Raw genomic sequence first — 19537 nt, 5'->3', positions numbered from 1 at the left:
GTTGGCGCCGGTACAGATACGCATGTGTGGACTAATCACTCAAGCAGGCGATCAGTGGGCATATCCTGGTATTGTCCTGCTGAATCTGTTTGATGGTGTCAGTCTGCGGGCACTGACTTGTGGACAGAATGATATTCAGCCCCTACTTGACATAACCTGACGAGGGGAGGGACCTTTAGGGTGTGGCTATGTTATTTGCTATAAAACAGAGCTTCCAGTGTGGTTGAGTGTCTGTGTGTGTGACAAAGTGTTTGACCCTCTACTCAGTTTAGCTTATGTTTCACACGGACCATCACATTATATCATCATGCCCTGACTGTGAGGTGTGAACGGGCAACATTTGGATATTCTGACTGGGGACTGTGTGCCTTTTCTCTGCAACTCTGTGAATTGACTGGAGTCTGGAGCCATGGAAGTAAGACTATGTTTGGAGTTTGGAACACTGGAGAAAGCGGTTTATGAAACAGGCCTAGCACTCTTACACAGAACGATGTGTTATGTAGACATAAGAGGATGATGTTGATGTTGGCATAAGTGTTGGTGATAATGGAGAGCATATTCATGTGTTTGTCTCAGGTGTGCATGAGGAGGTATTTGCGAGAAATTTGGCTTCTCCTGCAACTGACAGGTGAGTGTCATTTCAGAGAATGTCCAAATAACACTGTCTTATACACTATTAATATATGAAATATTCTATATAAGATCTCCTCTAGTCCTATTTCTACAGTCAGCTGTATATTTGTATATTTTGTGTGTGTCCAGCTTGCGTGTCAGGTATGACGGGGAGATGCAGCCTGTTCGGACGACACCACATTCACACGTTTGATGGAGTTTTGTACAAGTTTCCCGGAGACTGCAGCTACCTGCTCGCTGGGGACTGCAACCACCGCTCCTTCACGCTTCTGGGTGAGTCGTACTCAGATGATTCACTGAAGAAATATACAGATCTGAATTCTTATGGTGTCTGATGCTCATCCTGTGCAGTTCAGTGTGTGGTGCACAGTGCCTGGGTTTGGTACTCACAGTGATATGTGTGCTAAAACAGTGTATCTACTTGTAGCAATATGTTAGACTGTCAAAATAGTTTGGTTACTTACCTTCTCTTTTATTTTTATGCAGAGTCAGAGTACCATCTTGTTTGTTTCAGGCTGTTTTGCTTTGATGCGGCAGTGTCATTATGGTAAAAAAAAGTTGTTTTGGATGTGCAGGTGATTTTGCCAACGGCAAAAGAACAGGAGTCACTCTGTTTCTGGGAGATGCCTTTGAGTTGCACCTGTCTGTAGATGGACGGCTCACACAAGGAGAAAAAAGGTAGAGTAACAGAGAATTTAGTCATTCATATAGCAGAAAAGATAGTTTGAAGATTGATGTGTGTTTCCTTTTCTGTAGACTCTCTCTGCCCTATGCATCACACGCGGTGTTTGTGGGCTCTGAGCTGGGTTTCTACAAGATCTGGAGTGAGGAGTTTGGCTTTACTGTTACCATTGATAATGCAGCCAACATCGCCCTGACACTGACCAGGCACCACGCCAATCGCACCTGTGGCCTCTGTGGAAACTTCAACACAGTATCAGCTGACGAGTACACTGCTCAAGAGGGTAGGTGCATGTGGGGAAATGGGGCAGAGACAGAGAAGTCTGTAACTGTGCGTATGTGCGATTTGTGGATGTTTGAGAGCAAGGAGAAACAAGGGAGGAGGGTCCGTTATTACTGGAATTTAGGAAGTGATTTGGGTCACCAGCAGTCAGCAACAGGAAGAATAGCAACTTAGTACAGGAAAAGATAACAAGGTAAAAGAAAGCGAGAGAAACAGTGGTGGTAGGATGAGATTAAGGAGAAATCTGTCAACTTGCGTGTGCATGTATGTCTGTGCGTGTTTGTCTGTGTCTGTGTGTGCGTGCATGTGTGTGTTTTCAGGATTCCTAACAGAGGACAGTTATGATTTTGCAAATTCATGGGCAGTGAAGGGGGCTGATCAGCCTTGTCGACGTGTCTCAAATCCCAGCCAATCCTGTAACAACACCAAAGAGACTTCAGTGGTGAGGACAATTAACACACACATACATGTGTGCACACATAGCATGTGTTAGGACAGATGTAAGGATGTCATTACATTTTATACGAAGGCAAACAAATGCACATAAATGTCTTTTTTTATAATATAAAACCATTATTCGGCATTAGATAGACACACATTAAGGCTTGTCAGGATCTGAGCTATTGGTGTTAAAGAAACTGACATTCAAAGGGTTTTTTCTTTCAACCATACTTACCAAACAAGCATCTCTGTGTCTCACTGCATAAAGTTTTACATCCTGTTAAGTGTGCTTGATGATGCATATTCAAGTCAAAATTGGGTGACAGTGAAAATGTTGGACTTTTTGTAGTATGTAAAAACTATGTGGTGCTCATACAGAATTGTTGTTGTTGAAGTTGTGTTACATATGTAATTATTATTATTTAAAGATTTTGCAGATTTATAGCAAATTTTGATCTACATTCAAAATGGCACAATTGCTAATGATGAACTACAACTTCCTCAGTTCTCATCTAACTTAGAACCTCTCTTGCATGTTGTTGCATCACTCTCTCTCTCTCTCTCTCTCTCTCTTCATTTCTTGTCATCTCTATATTTTCATGTGCATATATGAGTGTAAGGGCCATTATTCTCCATTGGGGAAGAAATCCCAATCTCTATAAAAATTGAACAGCCGGTAAACCAACACATCTGACAGTTGTGGGTGCAGTTATGCAATGTGTATATCCTAATTGTTGTGGGTGGACTGATATGAAAAGATCAGCCGGTTTTAGCAAGAACATTTTGTACAAAAGCAACACCCTCATGTGAGAATGCAGTAAAAAACTACATGCGAGGGTGAAGCCAGTGGCTGCCATCAGCATTTTATTCACTGCAACTGAAAGTCTGATGTCTTCTATGTCACTGCACTTAACAAACATAATGAATAAGTGTCTTCAGTTGTACTTGATGTCAACTACTCCCTTCTGCTGTTGAGTTTTTGGTCTTTAAACCATCAAAATCCTTTTTTCCATCATGATGACACTAGTAGCTATTACTGTCATAGGAAGATTTTTTCCATATTTTAACCTACTCACTAAATGTCACTCTGCTAAATCCATTATCCTTTATTTAACATAAGCTGACAAGCCATGACAGGCCATGACACAAGTCTCAATTTGAACAAAAATCATGGACTTCCTCTTATTTAATGTAATAGCTCACATAGTGTGTTTGTGTGTGTGTGTGTGTGTCTGTGTTTGTGCAGATTTTGTCCAGCTGCAGCGTGTTGCAGACCTCCAACGTTTTTCTGCATTGTGCCCACCTGGTCTCTCCTGAGGCCTTCCTGTTGCTGTGTCAAGAGGAGGCTTGCCACTGTGACCAGAAGGGAGGGGAAGACTGCTACTGTCCAATCATGCTCGAGTATGCCCGCACTTGCCACGCCCACGGGATCCTCTTACGGGGCTGGCTGGAGGAGAGCCAATGCTGTAAGTTTAACGGTTTGGAAAAAAAAAAAAAAAACAGTAATAGCAAGCTATAAAGTTACATTGATGACCTAAATATGCGTTTTTGCACACATAGTCCCCAAATGTCCGATTGGGATGCAGTACAGTGAATGCACCAAGTCCTGCTCTACAACCTGCCACAGTCTCAACATCCAGGAGGTCTGCAAGGAGGAATGTGTGGATGGCTGTATATGCCCCGGTAATGTCCCGCTCACCACATCTCCCTTTTTTTATCTCTCTCTGTATCTCTGTTACTAGCAGCTCTAACATGGTGTGTGCTTGTGTCTCAGTGGGTAAGGTTTTGGATGGTAATCGTTGTGTGGAAGTATCTCAGTGTTCCTGTGTGCACATGGGACGACATTTCCCCCCCGGATCCACTATCTCTCAGGACTGCAACACCTGGTAAGAAGGCACTATACTTTACATTCACAGAAATGTTTCCAAATGGTCTCTAAATTGGCTCTGTCCTGCAGTGTGTGTCGCCACGGTTCTTGGGAATGCACCAACGAAGGCTGCCCTGGTAAGAGAGATCTTAAGTAGTAGCAGTCAATGCACTGACTGACACATTCAACTGGTAGATAAAGATATATATTTGCGGTTATGTCTGTGCTGTCTGTATGTAGGTGAGTGCTTGGTGGTGGGTCAGTCCCACTTCAAGACCTTTGACAACAAGTTCTTCACCTTCACTGGCCACTGTCAGTATCTGCTGGCGAGAGACTGCACAGATAGCGAGTTTTCTGTCATTATTGAGAACGTACAGGTAATAAATGTTATGTTTTAACAGCCAGGCATTTTTGGCGTTTGTTTTTCTCCGCCACTTTGCTGCCACTAGCTGCTTGTCATCTTCAGTATTTCTGCTGCTGATGCTGTGTTTCAGTGCGCAGACGATCAGGATGCTGTGTGCACACGCTCGGTGACGCTCACCCTGGCCTCTCTGGAGGACATGACAGTGAAGCTGAAGCACGGAGGAGTTGTCTCTGTCAACAGCATGGACATCCAGACCCCAATGCATCATGGTATGCCACTTTGGTAGATGAAAGGACAGGAGTTGCATTTCATATTACCCCTAAGCATATTATTACTATACTTGGAACTGGAAATACATTAAATGAACATATTTTGAACAGCATATTGGCCTGAAGAAGGTTTTTTTAAAGTCTGAATATCCATTTTGACTTTTCTTGAGACAAAGTTGTGATCATTTTTATTAGTATAAAAGTGTTGATTGGTGTAAATTTTACAGGCCGTCTACACATCCAGAGATCTGTCCAGTCTTCTGTCCGTGTAAAGTTTGGAGATGACCTTCGTCTAGACTGGGATGGGCGAGGCCGGGTGCTCTTAAAGGTTGAGTATATTTAGTGATTAAAGGCCTTTAGTAATGATACATGTGTGAAAAGATGAGCAAATACTTATACTGAGTTCTGTCCACCACCCCAGCTGGGACCGCAATGGGCGGGGCGGACCTGTGGTCTCTGCGGTAACTTCAATGGCAACCAAGGCGATGACTTCCTGTCTGGATCTGGACTGGTGGAGGCGGGTCCTCAGGCATTCGGCCAGTCCTGGAGGATCAACGGAGACTGTGAATCCACACACAAACATGAGATTGATCCATGTGCCACTAACCCCAAAAGAGGTACACACTATACTCACATAGACACACTTCACCCAAAAAAACAACCAACCTCTAACCTCGGATCCTCCTGCATCTGTCAGTACGTTTCGCAGAAGAGGCGTGTGCAGTGATGATGGCTGACATGTTCAGTCCGTGCCACTTCCTCGTGAACCCTGCTCCATTCCAGCGATTCTGTCGTTACGATGTGTGTGCGTGTGTGGACGGCGAGAAGTGCCTCTGCTCTGCTCTGTCTGCCTATGCAGCTGCCTGTGCTGCCAGGGGAGTGCTGCTCAACTGGAGGTCTCCCTCGCTCTGCGGTAAATCTCACACTGAGCTGATTTATAGCAGATCATTCATATGCACATACTCTAGTAAACATACAATCCTTTAAGTCCAGTTTTAGACAGAAAAATAGCCTTGTAGAATAATTGCAAAAGTCAATAATAATCTGGGTGAGCCTTAACTCTGAATAGGTGAAGATCGGCTCTACATAAAATTGTGTCTGTTTGAATATTTTTCTCATCAAGAGTACAACAACAGGCTGTACAAATAAAAGTCTCACAACTTCAGGGATGGTTTGTACTCAGAATGGTGGATACACAATTTCTAATGGCTTAACTGAGAGCAGATGACTAATCAGGGCGAGGGTCTGATGTGATTTCACCAGAGCTGGAGTGCACCGGAGGCCAAGTGTATGAGGCCTGTGGGAGTACGTGTGACAGGACGTGCCGTGCCCTGTCTGGAGCTGAGGCCGGCTGTGAGGGGGAGAAGGTGTGCGAGGAGGGCTGCTTCTGTCCACCTGGAAAGTACCTGAGCGACACAGGAGAATGTGTGACCGCTGACCTGTGCACCTGCCTGCACGACGGACAGCTCTACCAGCCTAATGACGTCTACGCCGATCACAACAGCATCTGGTCAGTGACTGTGCGTGAGCATATTCAGAAACTAATCTGATGTAATGTATCATCCTAATGCACATTTTGTGTGTTTGCCTTTAATTGTGTGTACAGCTACTGTGAGAGTGGCTCCATGCGCTGTAGCTCCCCTGAAATGAGTACATTGCTGTCTGACCTCTTCTATGATGATGACCTGGCACCATCCAGAGGTACACCCGCAAATATTTTAGAAGAGTCACCAAGCATTTTAAGAACTGATCACAAACTCAAATTAATTTTGCAACATTATGGTGTTTTTCTGTCTCCGCAGAGCGGCGGTCAGCCCAGTGCCCTCCTCCATTAGTTCGTACAGAGTGTGATCCTGGAGAAAAAGGCCTGGAGTGTGCCAGGACCTGCCAGAACCTGGATCTGCCCTGCGTCAGCCTCGCTTGCATCCCAGGCTGCCTCTGTCCACCCGGCACAGTAAGTGGCATGTTAACTTTGTGTGAGTATTGAAGCAAAAGCCCCAAACATCTAAAATAGAGCATACAGATTGATTAGCGGATTGATTTCAGGTACGTCACCGCAGAGACTGCATTGCACCGGAGCAGTGTCCCTGTTACCATAACAACAAGCCATATACATCAGGAGAGACCATCTCAGTGGACTGCAACACCTGGTAAAACGATGGTTCACGCTTGTGGTGGTTATGATGGTTAATACCTGCACCGTGCCCGCTTAACAGACTTTCTGTTTTGCAGCGTGTGCGAGAACAGAAAGTGGCACTGCACAGAGAAGGTGTGCGATGGTGTGTGCCGCACTGTGGGGGAGGGGCATTACATCACGTTCGATGGCCTCAAGTACTCCTTCCCAGGCCTCTGCCAGTATGTCCTGGTCCAGGTAAGAGACAGAGAGATCCAAAAGGAGCATCAGGGTAGATCGAACAGTCTGGTGTTAAAATATAAAAAAGAAATTAAATGCCTTATGGAGTATTTATCATTTACTACTTTTGTCTTTTTCCATTTCCACTATCAACAGGATATGTGTAATGGAGAGGGGGGTTCATTCAGAGTGCTGGTGGAGAACGAGGCCTGTGGAGTTGTGGGACATCGCTGTGCAAAAGCTATCACTGTCTTCTACCAGGGAGGGTTGATTCTAATGCAACATGGAGAGGTAACACACTCACATATACCCATACAAATTCACATACACACACACACACACACACACACACACACACACACGTAGCATAACATAACTTCTTACATATAACATTAAATTGCAATGCTTGTCACAATAAATGTCCCTGAAGCACAACTCCAGCTTCTCATAATAATAAAGAATCATCATTACCAAAAAAGCACAGTCCTTATAATGAACAATAAAACACAAAATGGATTCAACCAATGAAATGTTAAATGAATATTTTGAACTATAAAATAGATTTTTTAAAAATAGTGATTTGTTTACATGTATGGATGGTTTATCATGGACATCAGGGACAAACAGCATAGTGGCTTTTGCCATACACTTATGTCTTATGTATGATATCAACATCTCTCACGGATGTCTGACACACTCTTGATTTATATTCTGCTTTTCTTAAACTAAGGATTGACGTATGTATGCCATCTTTCAGGTGAAGATGAAGAAGCCGGTGCTGCAGGGCTCACAGGTGGAGATCGTCCAATCTGGTCAGTTTTACACCCTGCTGCTAGGGAAACACATTTCCCTCAGCTGGGACAAGGGAACACGTCTCCTGGTCCACATCTCAGCCTCGTACAGGGTAATGATATATCAAAACACTACTTTTCCACTGGTTGAACCTTTTTTCCATGCACATTATTCTATATTAAACATGTCCCTTTTTGTTACAAAATGTTACAATTTTATTGTGTTTAGGGCCGGGTGTGTGGTTTGTGTGGTAACTTTGATGGAAATGTCAACAACGACTTGGTGAGCAGTAACAACCAGCTGGAAGTGGACTCCTCCCACTTTGGGAATTCCTGGAAAGTGGTTCCCAGCTGTGCCGATGTGACAGAGGTAAAGCCTTAGACATTAAGTCTTAGGGCACTCAAGTTCTGAAATAATATGTTTTATTGCCATGGATTAATTATTTATCCATTTTTGATATTTCTGCTCCCACCACAATGCAAAGGAGGTGTATGGAATTTAGTTTAAGCTAAAAATTGTGTCATATCCCATGGTCACACATTGGAAACATACTGAGACCCGTCTTCTTAGTAGAGTTAAGGATTTGCAGTGAAATTTAGAGCAATCTATATTCATTTATATGTTATTATAGTTAGTTTTTAGGACAAAAATTGTCATTTTGATTGGACTGTTGTCAATGTTGGATCCTAATTTAGTTTTACTTCATTTAAATTCTTATAGTCTGTATAAAGTTATACAGACTTCATTACAAGATTAGTGAATCATTGTGCAAAACACATTCTTAAGACAGTGGTCAAGTCAGGGTGAAGTATGTAGAATGTGGGTGTTCTGTGGCTTGAGGTTGACAGTGCTGACTCATGTCTGATCAATGACAATTGACAATTTCAGGCCAGCCTTGTCAGTATTTTACAGTACAATACTCTCCAAATAAAACTACACTAAATTTGTGTGTGTCCTTGTCTGTACAGATACCCGCTCCTTGCAACGACAACATCGTGAAGTTAGTAACCGTGGAGCAGTCATGTCGTGTGATCACTGGCCCCCTCTTTAAAGAATGCAACAGCCAGGTGAGTGTTAGCACAGACTTAACACCACGTGCATTTTTTTCCACACACTTGGCCCTTTCTTTATCTTTTTCCCATGTGTCTCTAGGTGGATGCAGAGCCGTACGTGGAGATGTGTGTGGAGGCGGCATGCTCTTGTCCATCAGTGGGCGACTGTGCGTGTTTCTGCGACGTCATCGCGGCCTATGCTCAAGCTTGTTCCGAGAGGGGTGTATCTATCAGCTGGAGATCTAATGATCTTTGCCGTGAGTGTGAAGAATATCTCTTTATTGTAGTTCTGCTATCTCAATGGGTGTCCTTTTTTTGAGGTTTTAAGTTTAGGTTTTATCTATATTCTGGTGTGATGTTCTGAAAGAAAATTAACCAGCTTCTCTACATATGTCAGAGAGCATGTATGTAGTTAGGATAGGTCAAATGCAGAGGTTAAATTTGATGCTCAGATGCTCAATAAACTGAACCCTTTGTTTCCATAGCCATGAGCTGTGAGGAGCTGAACCCCAGAGGCCCAGGTGTAGGGGAGGAGTTATGCCAGTGGAGGTATAATGCTTGTGGCCCTGCCTGTCCAATCACCTGCCAGCACCCAGATCCTCTCCATTGTTCGCTCACATGTGTGGAAGGTTGCCATGCTAACTGCCCCCCAGGTACCAAAAACACTCACTGGACACACAGCACTCACAAATGCACAATATTCTTATCAGTACCGCACAGATATAATTGGATACATTGACATATAAACTCATTTTTCTCAGGCCAGCTCCTGGATGAGGTGGCCATGCGGTGTGTAGATCCCTCTCAGTGCCAGGTGTGTATCCATGAGGGTCAGAGAATCTCCCACGGCAACAAGGTCATCCTGAACCACGACGACCCAGACCACTGCAAGATATGGTAATACTGCATCAGAGCACTCAGTAACAAGTCTGGATATTTTGGATTGGTAATTAATGCTCTGTAATTAAATTCTCCGCACATTTATAAGATGCTTATTTTTTTTCTTTTCTGAAGTCACTGTGAAAACAACACCGTCAGCTGTGAAGTTTGCACCTCCCTCGACACATTCACCACTCCCACACCAACACCCACCTACGCCACCTTCACAACCCTCCCTTTCACCACCTTAATGCCTGAGGGCTTGTGTGACCGCGCCATGGATCTGGCGTTCCTGTTGGATGGTTCGGAAGCCCTGAGCGAAGAGGAATTCGAGGCAGCCAAAGAGTATATACTGGGAGTGGTTGAGCGGTTTCGCATGGGTTCGGCTCACACTCGAGCCACAGTGCTGCTTTACCACTCTGGAGTGAAAACATATGACCTGCAGGTAGACATATATAAATGTTGCACTCACAGCAAAGTGTATGTTCATGCACATATATGATATGTAGTGCTGAATTAAGCTTTCTGTGGAATAAAGTCATTTATCGTGTGTAGGTCAGAAATAAGCTGCTTTGCTGACCCGCATGAAATGAATGTCACTGTAAAGGTCTGCACCTGGCTGCTTGATCCTCCCGTGTCGCTTTCTCTCATATGTGCTTGTAGGTTCAGAAGTGGCTGTTCAAGAAGACGGTGCGTGATCTGCGCTACACAGGAGGAGATGCAGCCTTCCTGGATGAGGCTGTCAAGTATCTGGCCATCAACATCTATGATAAGAACAAGCGTGAGCATGCCGGCCGCGTTGCCATCATCTTGACTGCCAGTGCCAACCCCCGTCCCGTCCGCGCCCTCGTCAAGATGCTCCGCAAGAAAACCATCACCACCCTGACAGTGGCACTTGGACCTGGGGTAAACATGGGGCAGATTAATGACATCACCAAGGCCAACCCGGAAAACCGGGCCTATGTGCTCAGCAGCACGGCTGAGCTGCCTGATCGTCTGTTAGAGCTGACAGATTACCTCTGCACCTTGGGGATGGAGCCTGAGGTGGCGAAACCTCCGGCGCCAAAGACCACGCCGGGTAAAGCTCGCCAGGGCACGACGGCCGCCACCCCGGCTCCTACCCCGGAGCCAAACCCGACACGACAGCTCCCCGACAACCCTACAACCACCGTGCCCTCCGGCATGTCTGCCATCACCACACCGCCATCTTCTCCAGTCAAAGATGTGACGTTCATACTGGAAGGCTCTGATTCAGTCGGCGAGGTCAACTTCAACAAGTCGCTCCTCTTCCTGGAGGAGGTTATCTCAGAGCTGACAAAAGAGGAGGAGTACATTCGAGTCACTGTGATCCAGTACTCGGTAACTGTCACTGTGGAGATCAACCGGTGGGAGCTGAGGCGACAGAGGAACCTGCTGCTGCAACGACTGAGGGAGATTCGTTGGAGGGGTGGAAGTAAGACGAACACAGGTGCAGCTATCGCTACCACCTTCCAGGAAATTACTACCATCCAGCCTTCACGTGGCCCCACGCCTCCTCAGCTCGTCTTCCTTGTGACAGAAAACCCACCTACTGACACAGTGACACGCCCACCGTCCACCAGCACCCACACACAAGTGTATCCCATTGGAGTTGGACCAAAAGTGCGTGAGATTGACTTGTTGCCTTTCAGCTCCCCTCAGCGCCCGCTGATGGTGGATGACTACAACCGTCTGACGACCCTGGTCCACCGTGTGGTCAATATCACACACACTACAGTCAGGCCCCTCTCTCCTACACTGCCACCCCTGGTTCACCCAACACTCTCCAGCCTGCCACCCTCAGGTATGAAAGACAGGCACGCTCACTTTAATCATTCAATCCACAGGACTTCCTTAGCCATTATTCATTTGTGAACATCTGTTTGCACAGTGCCGTGTAAGAAGCCTGTGGATGTGCTGTTCCTGCTGAAGGCTGGAGACCAGTTTGAGGATATGAAGATGTTTGTCAAAGCTTTCATCAAGAATGCTGACATAGGTAGGCAAGATCCAGCACCTAAATGCACTGTTAGATTTCTAGTATATGTTGTTATGTGTACTGCATTTTACTAATGTGTAGTGTTGTTATTAGTTCCACCTGCATTCAATTTCCCTGACATTTGGGGGACAGGTAGGCCTTGGGTGAAAATTGCTATACTTAAATTTTAATAGTTGCCTGGAGCTGTGATTTTTGCTTCTACATTAAAGTCAGAAGAACAATGTCTATGGGTTTAACAGCAATTTGGAAAATGATTAATAGCTGTGTGCTCACCCAGTGTCTTCTAGTCATTTATGACAGCAGGAAACTGGCAGTGGACACAAAATAGAGGAGACATCAGTGCACACTTAAGAAAATTTTTAGTATTTTTATGAAACTGTAACATGACAGTAAGATACATGCAGTACTACTAATGCCTCTTCAAGATCTTCCTCCCCTGCATTGATTTATCTCTCTGTCTGTGTGTGCAGGGCTGAATGGCACTCAGGTGAGTGTGGTTCAGTATGGAAAAACCAACATGGCAGAGCTCACCTGGAAGGATGAACAGAGCAAGTCGCACCTCTTGAACTTGGTTGAGAGCATACCAAGCAGGACCGCTGCTGCCCCAACTCTAGGTAGTGCATACACACACACACACACACACACACACACATACACATTAAAGCAGACACAAATTCGCATGTAGCCCACTGTTCCATCCGTCCACAGGGTCTGCGCTACGATTCGCCGTGCAGTCGTCCATCTCGCCAGTCAGTGGAGGAAGAGTGGGCGTACCCAAGGCCGTGGTGATGCTGGTGACTGACAAATCAGCTGATGATGTCAAGGAGGCAGTCGATGAGGCGCTGGCAGCAGGTAACTAAGCCGCCATTAAAATTGTTAATAAATATTGATATAAAAATATTGAATGCCTCAGTTGAATATTCAGTTTCCATCCTTCGTCTTCCTCCGTCAGAGTTCTGGCTAAGTTTCACTGAAATGCATCCTATTCCTCAGGTGTGTCAGTGTTTCCCATCGGGGTGGGACCAAGCTATGACAGGACTGAGCTTAGTGTGCTTGGGCGCCATGGCAACCAAGACAACACGCTGCACTTAAACAGCATGGATCAATTACTGTTGTTGCTGACTCTGGACCATGGTTACACAGAGAGAATCTGCAGAGGTGCTTACACACACACACACACACACACACACACACACACACACACACTTTCAGTTTAACTTTTCCTGGCAAAAATATTTAATCCCAAGTAATTGTTCTGTCCCTTTCTTGTAGTTTCAATAACCTGAACTAGACTGTGTTTTTAATGACTGTGGTGATAATTGATTTTTTCAGCTGGCCCACCAGGAGTGTGTGTCGATGATAACGGAAATGAGAGAAAAGTGAGTACTATCTGCTGAGGTTGAATAACACTTAGCAATACAGCAACCTTTTACATCCATTAGCACATGTGGATCTCTCTGTTCGTGTTTTCTCAGCCTGGTGAGTCATGGCTGCTGGAGGACGGCTGCCACTCTCTTCTGTGCCACCCCAGCGGGGCAGTGACAGTACAGAATCACAAAGTCAGCTGTGACAGACTGGAGCCGCCAGCCTGCAGGAACAACATATCCCCGGTCAGAGTCCAGGAGACCTGTGGCTGCCGCTGGGAATGCCCTTGTAAGTACATGAAAAGGATCAAACGGCTTCTGAAGTCTCCAGCATCACATTTAACCCATCTACTGTACATCAAGTGCACATCTTTTCCCACTTGAGCTGTTAACTATGAATGCTGGAGGCTTGCATTCCAGTCTATTTATACTGTCTATTAATAGATCACACGATGTCCTGTGTAAACACTCCCCCCCCCGTGTGGTGTGTGTTGACAGGCATGTGTATGGGCAGCTCCACCAACCATGTGGTGAGGTTTGACGGCTTGGCGCTGAGGTTGGACGGGGAGGGCTTGTGCTCCCTACACACTCCTCACTGTCAGCAGAGGCATCAGTGAAGGGTCAGAGGTCAAAATCCACACCGGACCTTGTCAGGGCTCAGGGAGTTACAGCCAGGTCTGCATGAAAGCCATGGAGGTGATTCATGGACCATACAAGCTGCTGTTGAAGGACGATATGATGGTAAGCTTTGTCTGAGTACGGCTGGTCTGGAAACCGGCGCCGACACTGAAATTGATCATTATACAGGGAGTCTATAAAGGTTTATTTACTCCCTGTGTGTGTGTGTGTGTGTGTGTGTGTGTGTGTGTGTCTGTGTGTGTGTGTGTGTTTGTGTTTGAGCAGGCAGTGATTGATCATGAAGAGCTTGCACTGCCGTGGCGGTACGCCGGCCTGGAGCTGGTGCGTTATGGAGGAGTGATGCTGCAGCTGAAATCAGACCATGGTTATGTCCTGACTTTTACTCCTCAGAGCAATGAGTTTACCATCACTCTGCTGAGTTCCTCCACCACCGGCCACACGGCTGGACTCTGCGGTAACAGCAATCACATTTCTAACCACCCCTCCCCCTGTTTCTCTCCCTTATTTGCTTCTATCGCAACTGCAACACTCTCTGTTCCTTGTGACGATTGCGTTCTCTTTCTTTCCTCCAGGTGCCTGCGGGGAGGAGAAGGTTAATGTCCTCTCCCTGCGTGATGGCAGCTCAACCACAGACCAGCCAACCTTCATCTCAGACTGGACCGTGGCCGGAGACGGCGGCGTGTGTCTGCCAAAACGGAAGGCATTGTGCGTGTCTGGTGCGGCGATGGGATGCCAGGCCCTACGCTCTGAGGTGTTCGAGCCGTGCCACGCGCACATTCCTGTCCAGGTGTTCCTCGCCAAGTGCGAAGAGCAGGCGTGTGAGGAGTCAGACGTGTGCGAGCTAATTTCCACTTACGCGCGCCTCTGCAGACAGAGGGGCGTGTGTGTGGACTGGAGGAGCCCCCACCTCTGCCGTAAGTTGGTTTTCAATGCACTGAAGTGTGAATTGTTTCAATTCATTTGCTGTCTGAGCCTAAACCTAAACTTTTGCCTGTCCTGTGTTACAGCACTGCAGTGCCCCAGCTCCATGGAGTATGATGCATGTCGGACAGGGTGTGTCGATGACTGTGGTAGCATACAGACGTTGCCTGGCGACTGGTCGGTTGCCAGGGGTAACGAGTCATCCTGTATAGACACACCTACTGAGGGTTGTTTCTGTACTGGAGGCACCCTTTTGCATCACGGACAGTGTGTGCAACCAGAAGCATGCAGGCAGTGTGTCGACCACCATGGACATACATATTCGGTGAGACACATGAGAAGGCAAGAAAAATATGAGTTGGGGATGATGCATAATCAACTTCTTGATTACAGAAAAACACATGCGAGTATAATATAATGGAGCAATCAATCAGCAAGTGTTCACTATTAAAGTGAGCTGTGAGCGCCCTCTAGTGTTTAGTTCTAATATAACTAAAAACGGCAATGAAAAGGAAACATGGTTTGCTTTTGTTACAGTATATGCAGAGTTGGGTGCCAGATGAGAATCCATGTCTGATTTGCCTATGTTTGGACCAGCAACACATCAACTGCACTGCCAGACCCTGCAATGACATCAAACGTAAGTAAACCCCTTCTGTTACCACTGCTTATGCTCATTGTGTCTTTTTTCTTTTGCAAAACCTGTTCAAATTAATTGTGTGTGTGTGTGTGTGTGTGTGTGTGTGGGTGTGTAGCTCCTGTGTGTGGACCCTGTGAAATCTTGAAGGAGAAGAAAGGACCCAAGTGCTGCCCAGAGTATGAGTGTGGTATGTACGAGACATGATATGATTATTATTATTATGACATTTCTAACTCCAAATCCAGTATTAGCCCCATGAGATAAGAGTGGGAAGAACGGTCCTGTCAGTATTCAATATGTGGTGCGTGTGTGAAACTAGGTCTGATTTATACTGAGGAGAGATACTGGACGAGTAACAGGATATACAACATATAGCTGAAACCTCACAGCTTTGATGCACAAAATTTAAATTCACAGTGAATAAAATATAGAGGTGTCTGGAGCTAAAACTTTTATCATCTCTTTAGAAAGAAAAAGATTTAAAAGTTACAATACTGGATAAGCATTTGATGTTGCTCTGTATTTGTCAGACACTTTCATATGTTGCCTACCTACAACAGACTGTCTCACTCTGTGACTTTTCAGTGTGTAATCTGGCGAACTGTGACGTGCCTGAAGTGCCCCACTGTGAGGACGGTCAGAGCGTGGTTCTGAAAAACCCCGGGGAATGTCAGCCCAAATATGAGTGTGGTAGGCCATTCACTCATTCTCTGTGATGTCCAATCTCTGTTTTGCTCCAGCACGCACACACAGACATATAACAGAGCAGGCACCCGTGTGATCTCTTTGACACGTCTCTCTTCGTTTCTCTTCTCTGCCCTTCAGTCTGCAAAAAGGAAGAGTGCCCTCTTCAAGCTCCCCCCGACTGTCCCTCGCATCGGCGACTGTCGGTCAAAAAGACCAAATGCTGTGATGTGTTTGAATGCATGTGCAGCTGCCAGAACTCCACCCACACCTGCCCCGCTGGCTTCATTACGTCCTCCTCAACCAACGACTGTGGCTGCACAGAAACCAGCTGCGTGCCAGACAAGGCGAGTGTGTGTTTGGATGCGACTTTCAGCGCAGAAGTTTCCATTTCTGTGCCTGTCGTCGTTTAAACTGTCCTGTCTCTCCAGGTGTGCGTGGTCGGTGGGGTGATTCACCCAGTGGGGAGTGAATGGGAGGATGGATGTGAGAAGTGCACTTGCACCCAGCTGCAGGACAGAGAGACATCGCTGCACCTTGCTCAGTGCACCCAGCCTGTCTGCGATCGGAACTGCCCTCGGGTGAGACACAGACAACACACGCAACAAACGTACACAGTTGTATTATGCTTCTATAGCCAATAATTCTAATGTATTTGTTATATATTTCAGGGCTCAATGTACAGTTCATCAATAGGAGAGTGCTGTGGGAAGTGCACACCAACCAGCTGTGTGGAAACAGACGGAGAGATGAGAGGGGACACACTGATTGGGGGAAATCTCAGACATGTATGTGTGTAGAGAAATCATATATACCATAGAAGTTATGGCATATTATGATTGTTTTCCCTCCACTATCACTACGTCTCACCACCTCTCCATAGAGTACAATGTGTTTTTTCATATAAAACTTGCTCATAGTCTCTTCTCCAATCACAGTCACACTGCTTAGGATATAGATATGTGACTTTTAAAAAAAGGCAGATGGTACATCTGTGTGTCTTCTCACTAGGTTGATTTTAATCTCACCTGTGTCCGTTTATAGGTGGGTGAGGTATGGCAGTCTCCACATGATAAATGTGTGTTACATCAGTGTGTGAAGGTGAGAGACCAAGTGTTCATCTCCGCAACTAACATCAGCTGTTCTGCCATGGACACTCCATCCTGCCCGCTGGGCACCGAGTTGCGCTGTGACACCCAGGACTGCTGCCCCCGCTGCCACTGTGGTAAACACACACAGCCACACCATTTGGAGAACCAGCAGGCATGATTTCAAATGCTTGAAACATCAGATTATGCACACTACCAACCAATACCAAGTTGCAGTTGCAGTGTCTGTCCAGCAGAGGACTCTCTCATCTTCCTTGTCACCCACTTATCCTGAATTTGACCTTGTAAAGCCTAGTTTACTGTTTAATGAATGGCAATAAAATTATTTGTGCTTTTCTCTCTGCAGCTCCCATGAATGCCTGTGTCCTCAACAACACTGTGATAGGAGTAAGTCATGCAGAAAAGCAGTACTCCTCTTTAATATTAGAGTGCTTTGAATAGTACTTTCAGTGATCCATCTTGATCTGTGTGTGTTTGTGCAGGCAGGAGAAAGGCTAATGGTGGATGTGTGTACACATTGTGAGTGTGTAGTGGAGGATGGTGCCATGAGGAAATACAGACTGTCCTGCAGCAGAATGAGCTGTCCCACTTGCCCCATGGTAACCATTACCATCCCATCATTATTTTTTATTATCACTATTATCATTTGTCATCATCATCATCATCCTGACTAACTGATAAATTCAAACATCCATCATCAAAGATTCTCTAAACCTCAGAGCACATTTCCTCCCTGCTCATCATTTAATTGTGGCCACGTCATTTTCCATGACTATTCCCAGAGGTAAATAGTGAATTATTTATTTGCACCAAATGTATTTGTATTTACAGTAATGTCCTTCTAAAGTACTCATATATTAACTAACATGCAGTACTAAAACATGATATTTCCAGGGATACACCCTGCAGAAAGAGGAAAATTCTTGCTGTGGGCACTGTGTTCCCACTGCCTGCTTCATGCAAAGGCCAGATGGAAAACTGATCAGTCTGGAGGTAGGTCCTTTTCAGAAAATACGATGCCTTGCTTATAAATGTTGTCACTCATACAGAATGCAAGTGTAGTATAGTATATAATATAGTATTGTATAGTACAGTCTATTACAGTATAGCATAGTTAGTCTATTATAGTACAGTCAGTACAGTACAGTAGAGTACAGTACAGTACAGTATAATATAGTATAGTCTAATAGTGGCTATTATAGTATAGTATACTGTAATATAGTATAGTATAGTACATTCAGTATTGTATAGTTTAGTTTACTATGGCACAGTCTAGTTTAGCATGATTTAGTCTACTATAGTACAGTTAGTATAGTATAGCATAGTATAGTTTAGTATCGTATACGCTGCTACACTATTATTCTAGAGTTACAGACATGACCTGATAAAGTTTGTCCATACTATAATTTTTTAATTTACTCCAGAACACATAAAATGCAGAGAACAGCTTTTCAGGAGCAGGGATGTGATATACATGCTGTATATTTGTGTCTCTCTCCCTTTAGGTGAACACCACCAGTGAGGAGGGTTGCAACTTGTATACCTGTGGTGTAAACAGTAAAGGAGATCTTGTCCTGCAGACCAGAGTGACCACTTGCCCTCCTTTTGACCGTCAAGCCTGCCTGGACAAGGGGGTACAACCATTACACAAACTGCCCTCCATCCATCTCACACTATTCCTACACCTACACCTCAGTATCTGCCACACCTTTTTAGAACATTTTCTCTCCTCTTCTGTTTGTTTTTCCAGGGGAAAGTCAGCCAGATCGGAACAACCTGCTGTGAGATGTGTAAGTTGAGCTGTTCCCTCTGCAAGACTCCTACACTATTCTGAAAAACCTAGATGCTCTGATTTTAATAAGAGTGTGTGCATATGTGAAGGTATGGAGCCACAGTGTCGCAAGACAGTGGGAACGCTTAACTACATCAAAGTGGATGATTGCCAGTCCGAGCACCAGATAGATTTACACTACTGTGAGGTAAGAGACCACACACACACACACACACACACACACACACACACACACACACACACACACACACACATTTAAGGATGATTAATACTTTTCCCCCCTAGGATTAGCCTACAAAGTTCAATCATAACACTATCCCTCACCATGCCACCCTTTCTGTCTCTCCCTGCGGTGCTGTCCATCTGTCCATCTGTCTGTCAGGGCAAATGTCACAGTAAGTCCATGTACTCCCTGGAGAGAGCCGCTGTGGAGCAGGAGTGTGTGTGCTGTGCCGCTGTGGAGACAGAGCCTCTCAGTGTTCCCGTCCTGTGTGCCAACGGCACCCGGAGCCACCACACCGTCCTGTCTGTCACTGCATGCGACTGTCTGTCCAAACACTGCACCTAGAGAGAGAGAGAGAGAGAGAGAGAGAGAGAGAGAGAGTTTATAAATGTAGATGAAATGTGTGTATCCAACCAAATATAACCATTTTAAACAGCAACCCAAATAATAAAACAAACCTGCCAGTTTCTATAAGCACTACTTTTTGTCTGTGTTTTGTTGTAATCTGAATATTTCCACTGAAATGCATGAGTATGT

General features: G+C 45.3%; 1 protein-coding gene across 1 annotated transcript; it reads left to right on the top strand.

Moving 5' to 3' along the window:
• The first annotated feature begins 217 nt into the window (after nt 1-217).
• On the top strand, nt 218-19480 carry vwf (von Willebrand factor). The gene is given in 54 exon segments (XM_018663816.2): nt 218-415; nt 577-628; nt 763-906; nt 1209-1311; nt 1390-1598; nt 1918-2039; nt 3285-3504; nt 3599-3721; nt 3813-3924; nt 3996-4042; nt 4146-4282; nt 4400-4538; nt 4766-4866; nt 4960-5155; nt 5236-5451; nt 5802-6048; nt 6145-6239; nt 6341-6492; nt 6585-6688; nt 6771-6909; nt 7048-7182; nt 7649-7795; nt 7912-8052; nt 8652-8750; nt 8836-8992; nt 9221-9388; nt 9497-9632; nt 9750-10059; nt 10278-11436; nt 11524-11628; nt 12099-12242; nt 12337-12480; nt 12622-12786; nt 12961-13007; nt 13104-13281; nt 13491-13561; nt 13563-13733; nt 13896-14085; nt 14204-14545; nt 14639-14877; nt 15090-15192; nt 15308-15379; nt 15778-15882; nt 16018-16223; nt 16308-16457; nt 16548-16664; nt 16921-17101; nt 17332-17372; nt 17468-17584; nt 17880-17978; nt 18491-18619; nt 18736-18775; nt 18867-18964; nt 19160-19480. Coding segments are annotated over 54 exon segments (8556 nt in total). The 5' UTR covers nt 218-409; the 3' UTR covers nt 19346-19480.
• The last annotated feature ends 57 nt before the right edge of the window (nt 19481-19537 follow it).

Source organism: Lates calcarifer, linkage group LG10 (assembly GCF_001640805.2).
Source record: "Lates calcarifer isolate ASB-BC8 linkage group LG10, TLL_Latcal_v3, whole genome shotgun sequence".
Lineage (NCBI taxonomy): Eukaryota > Metazoa > Chordata > Actinopteri > Centropomidae > Lates > Lates calcarifer.
The sequence above is the reverse complement of the archived record's forward strand: the minus strand, read 5'-3'. Positions and strand labels throughout refer to the sequence as shown.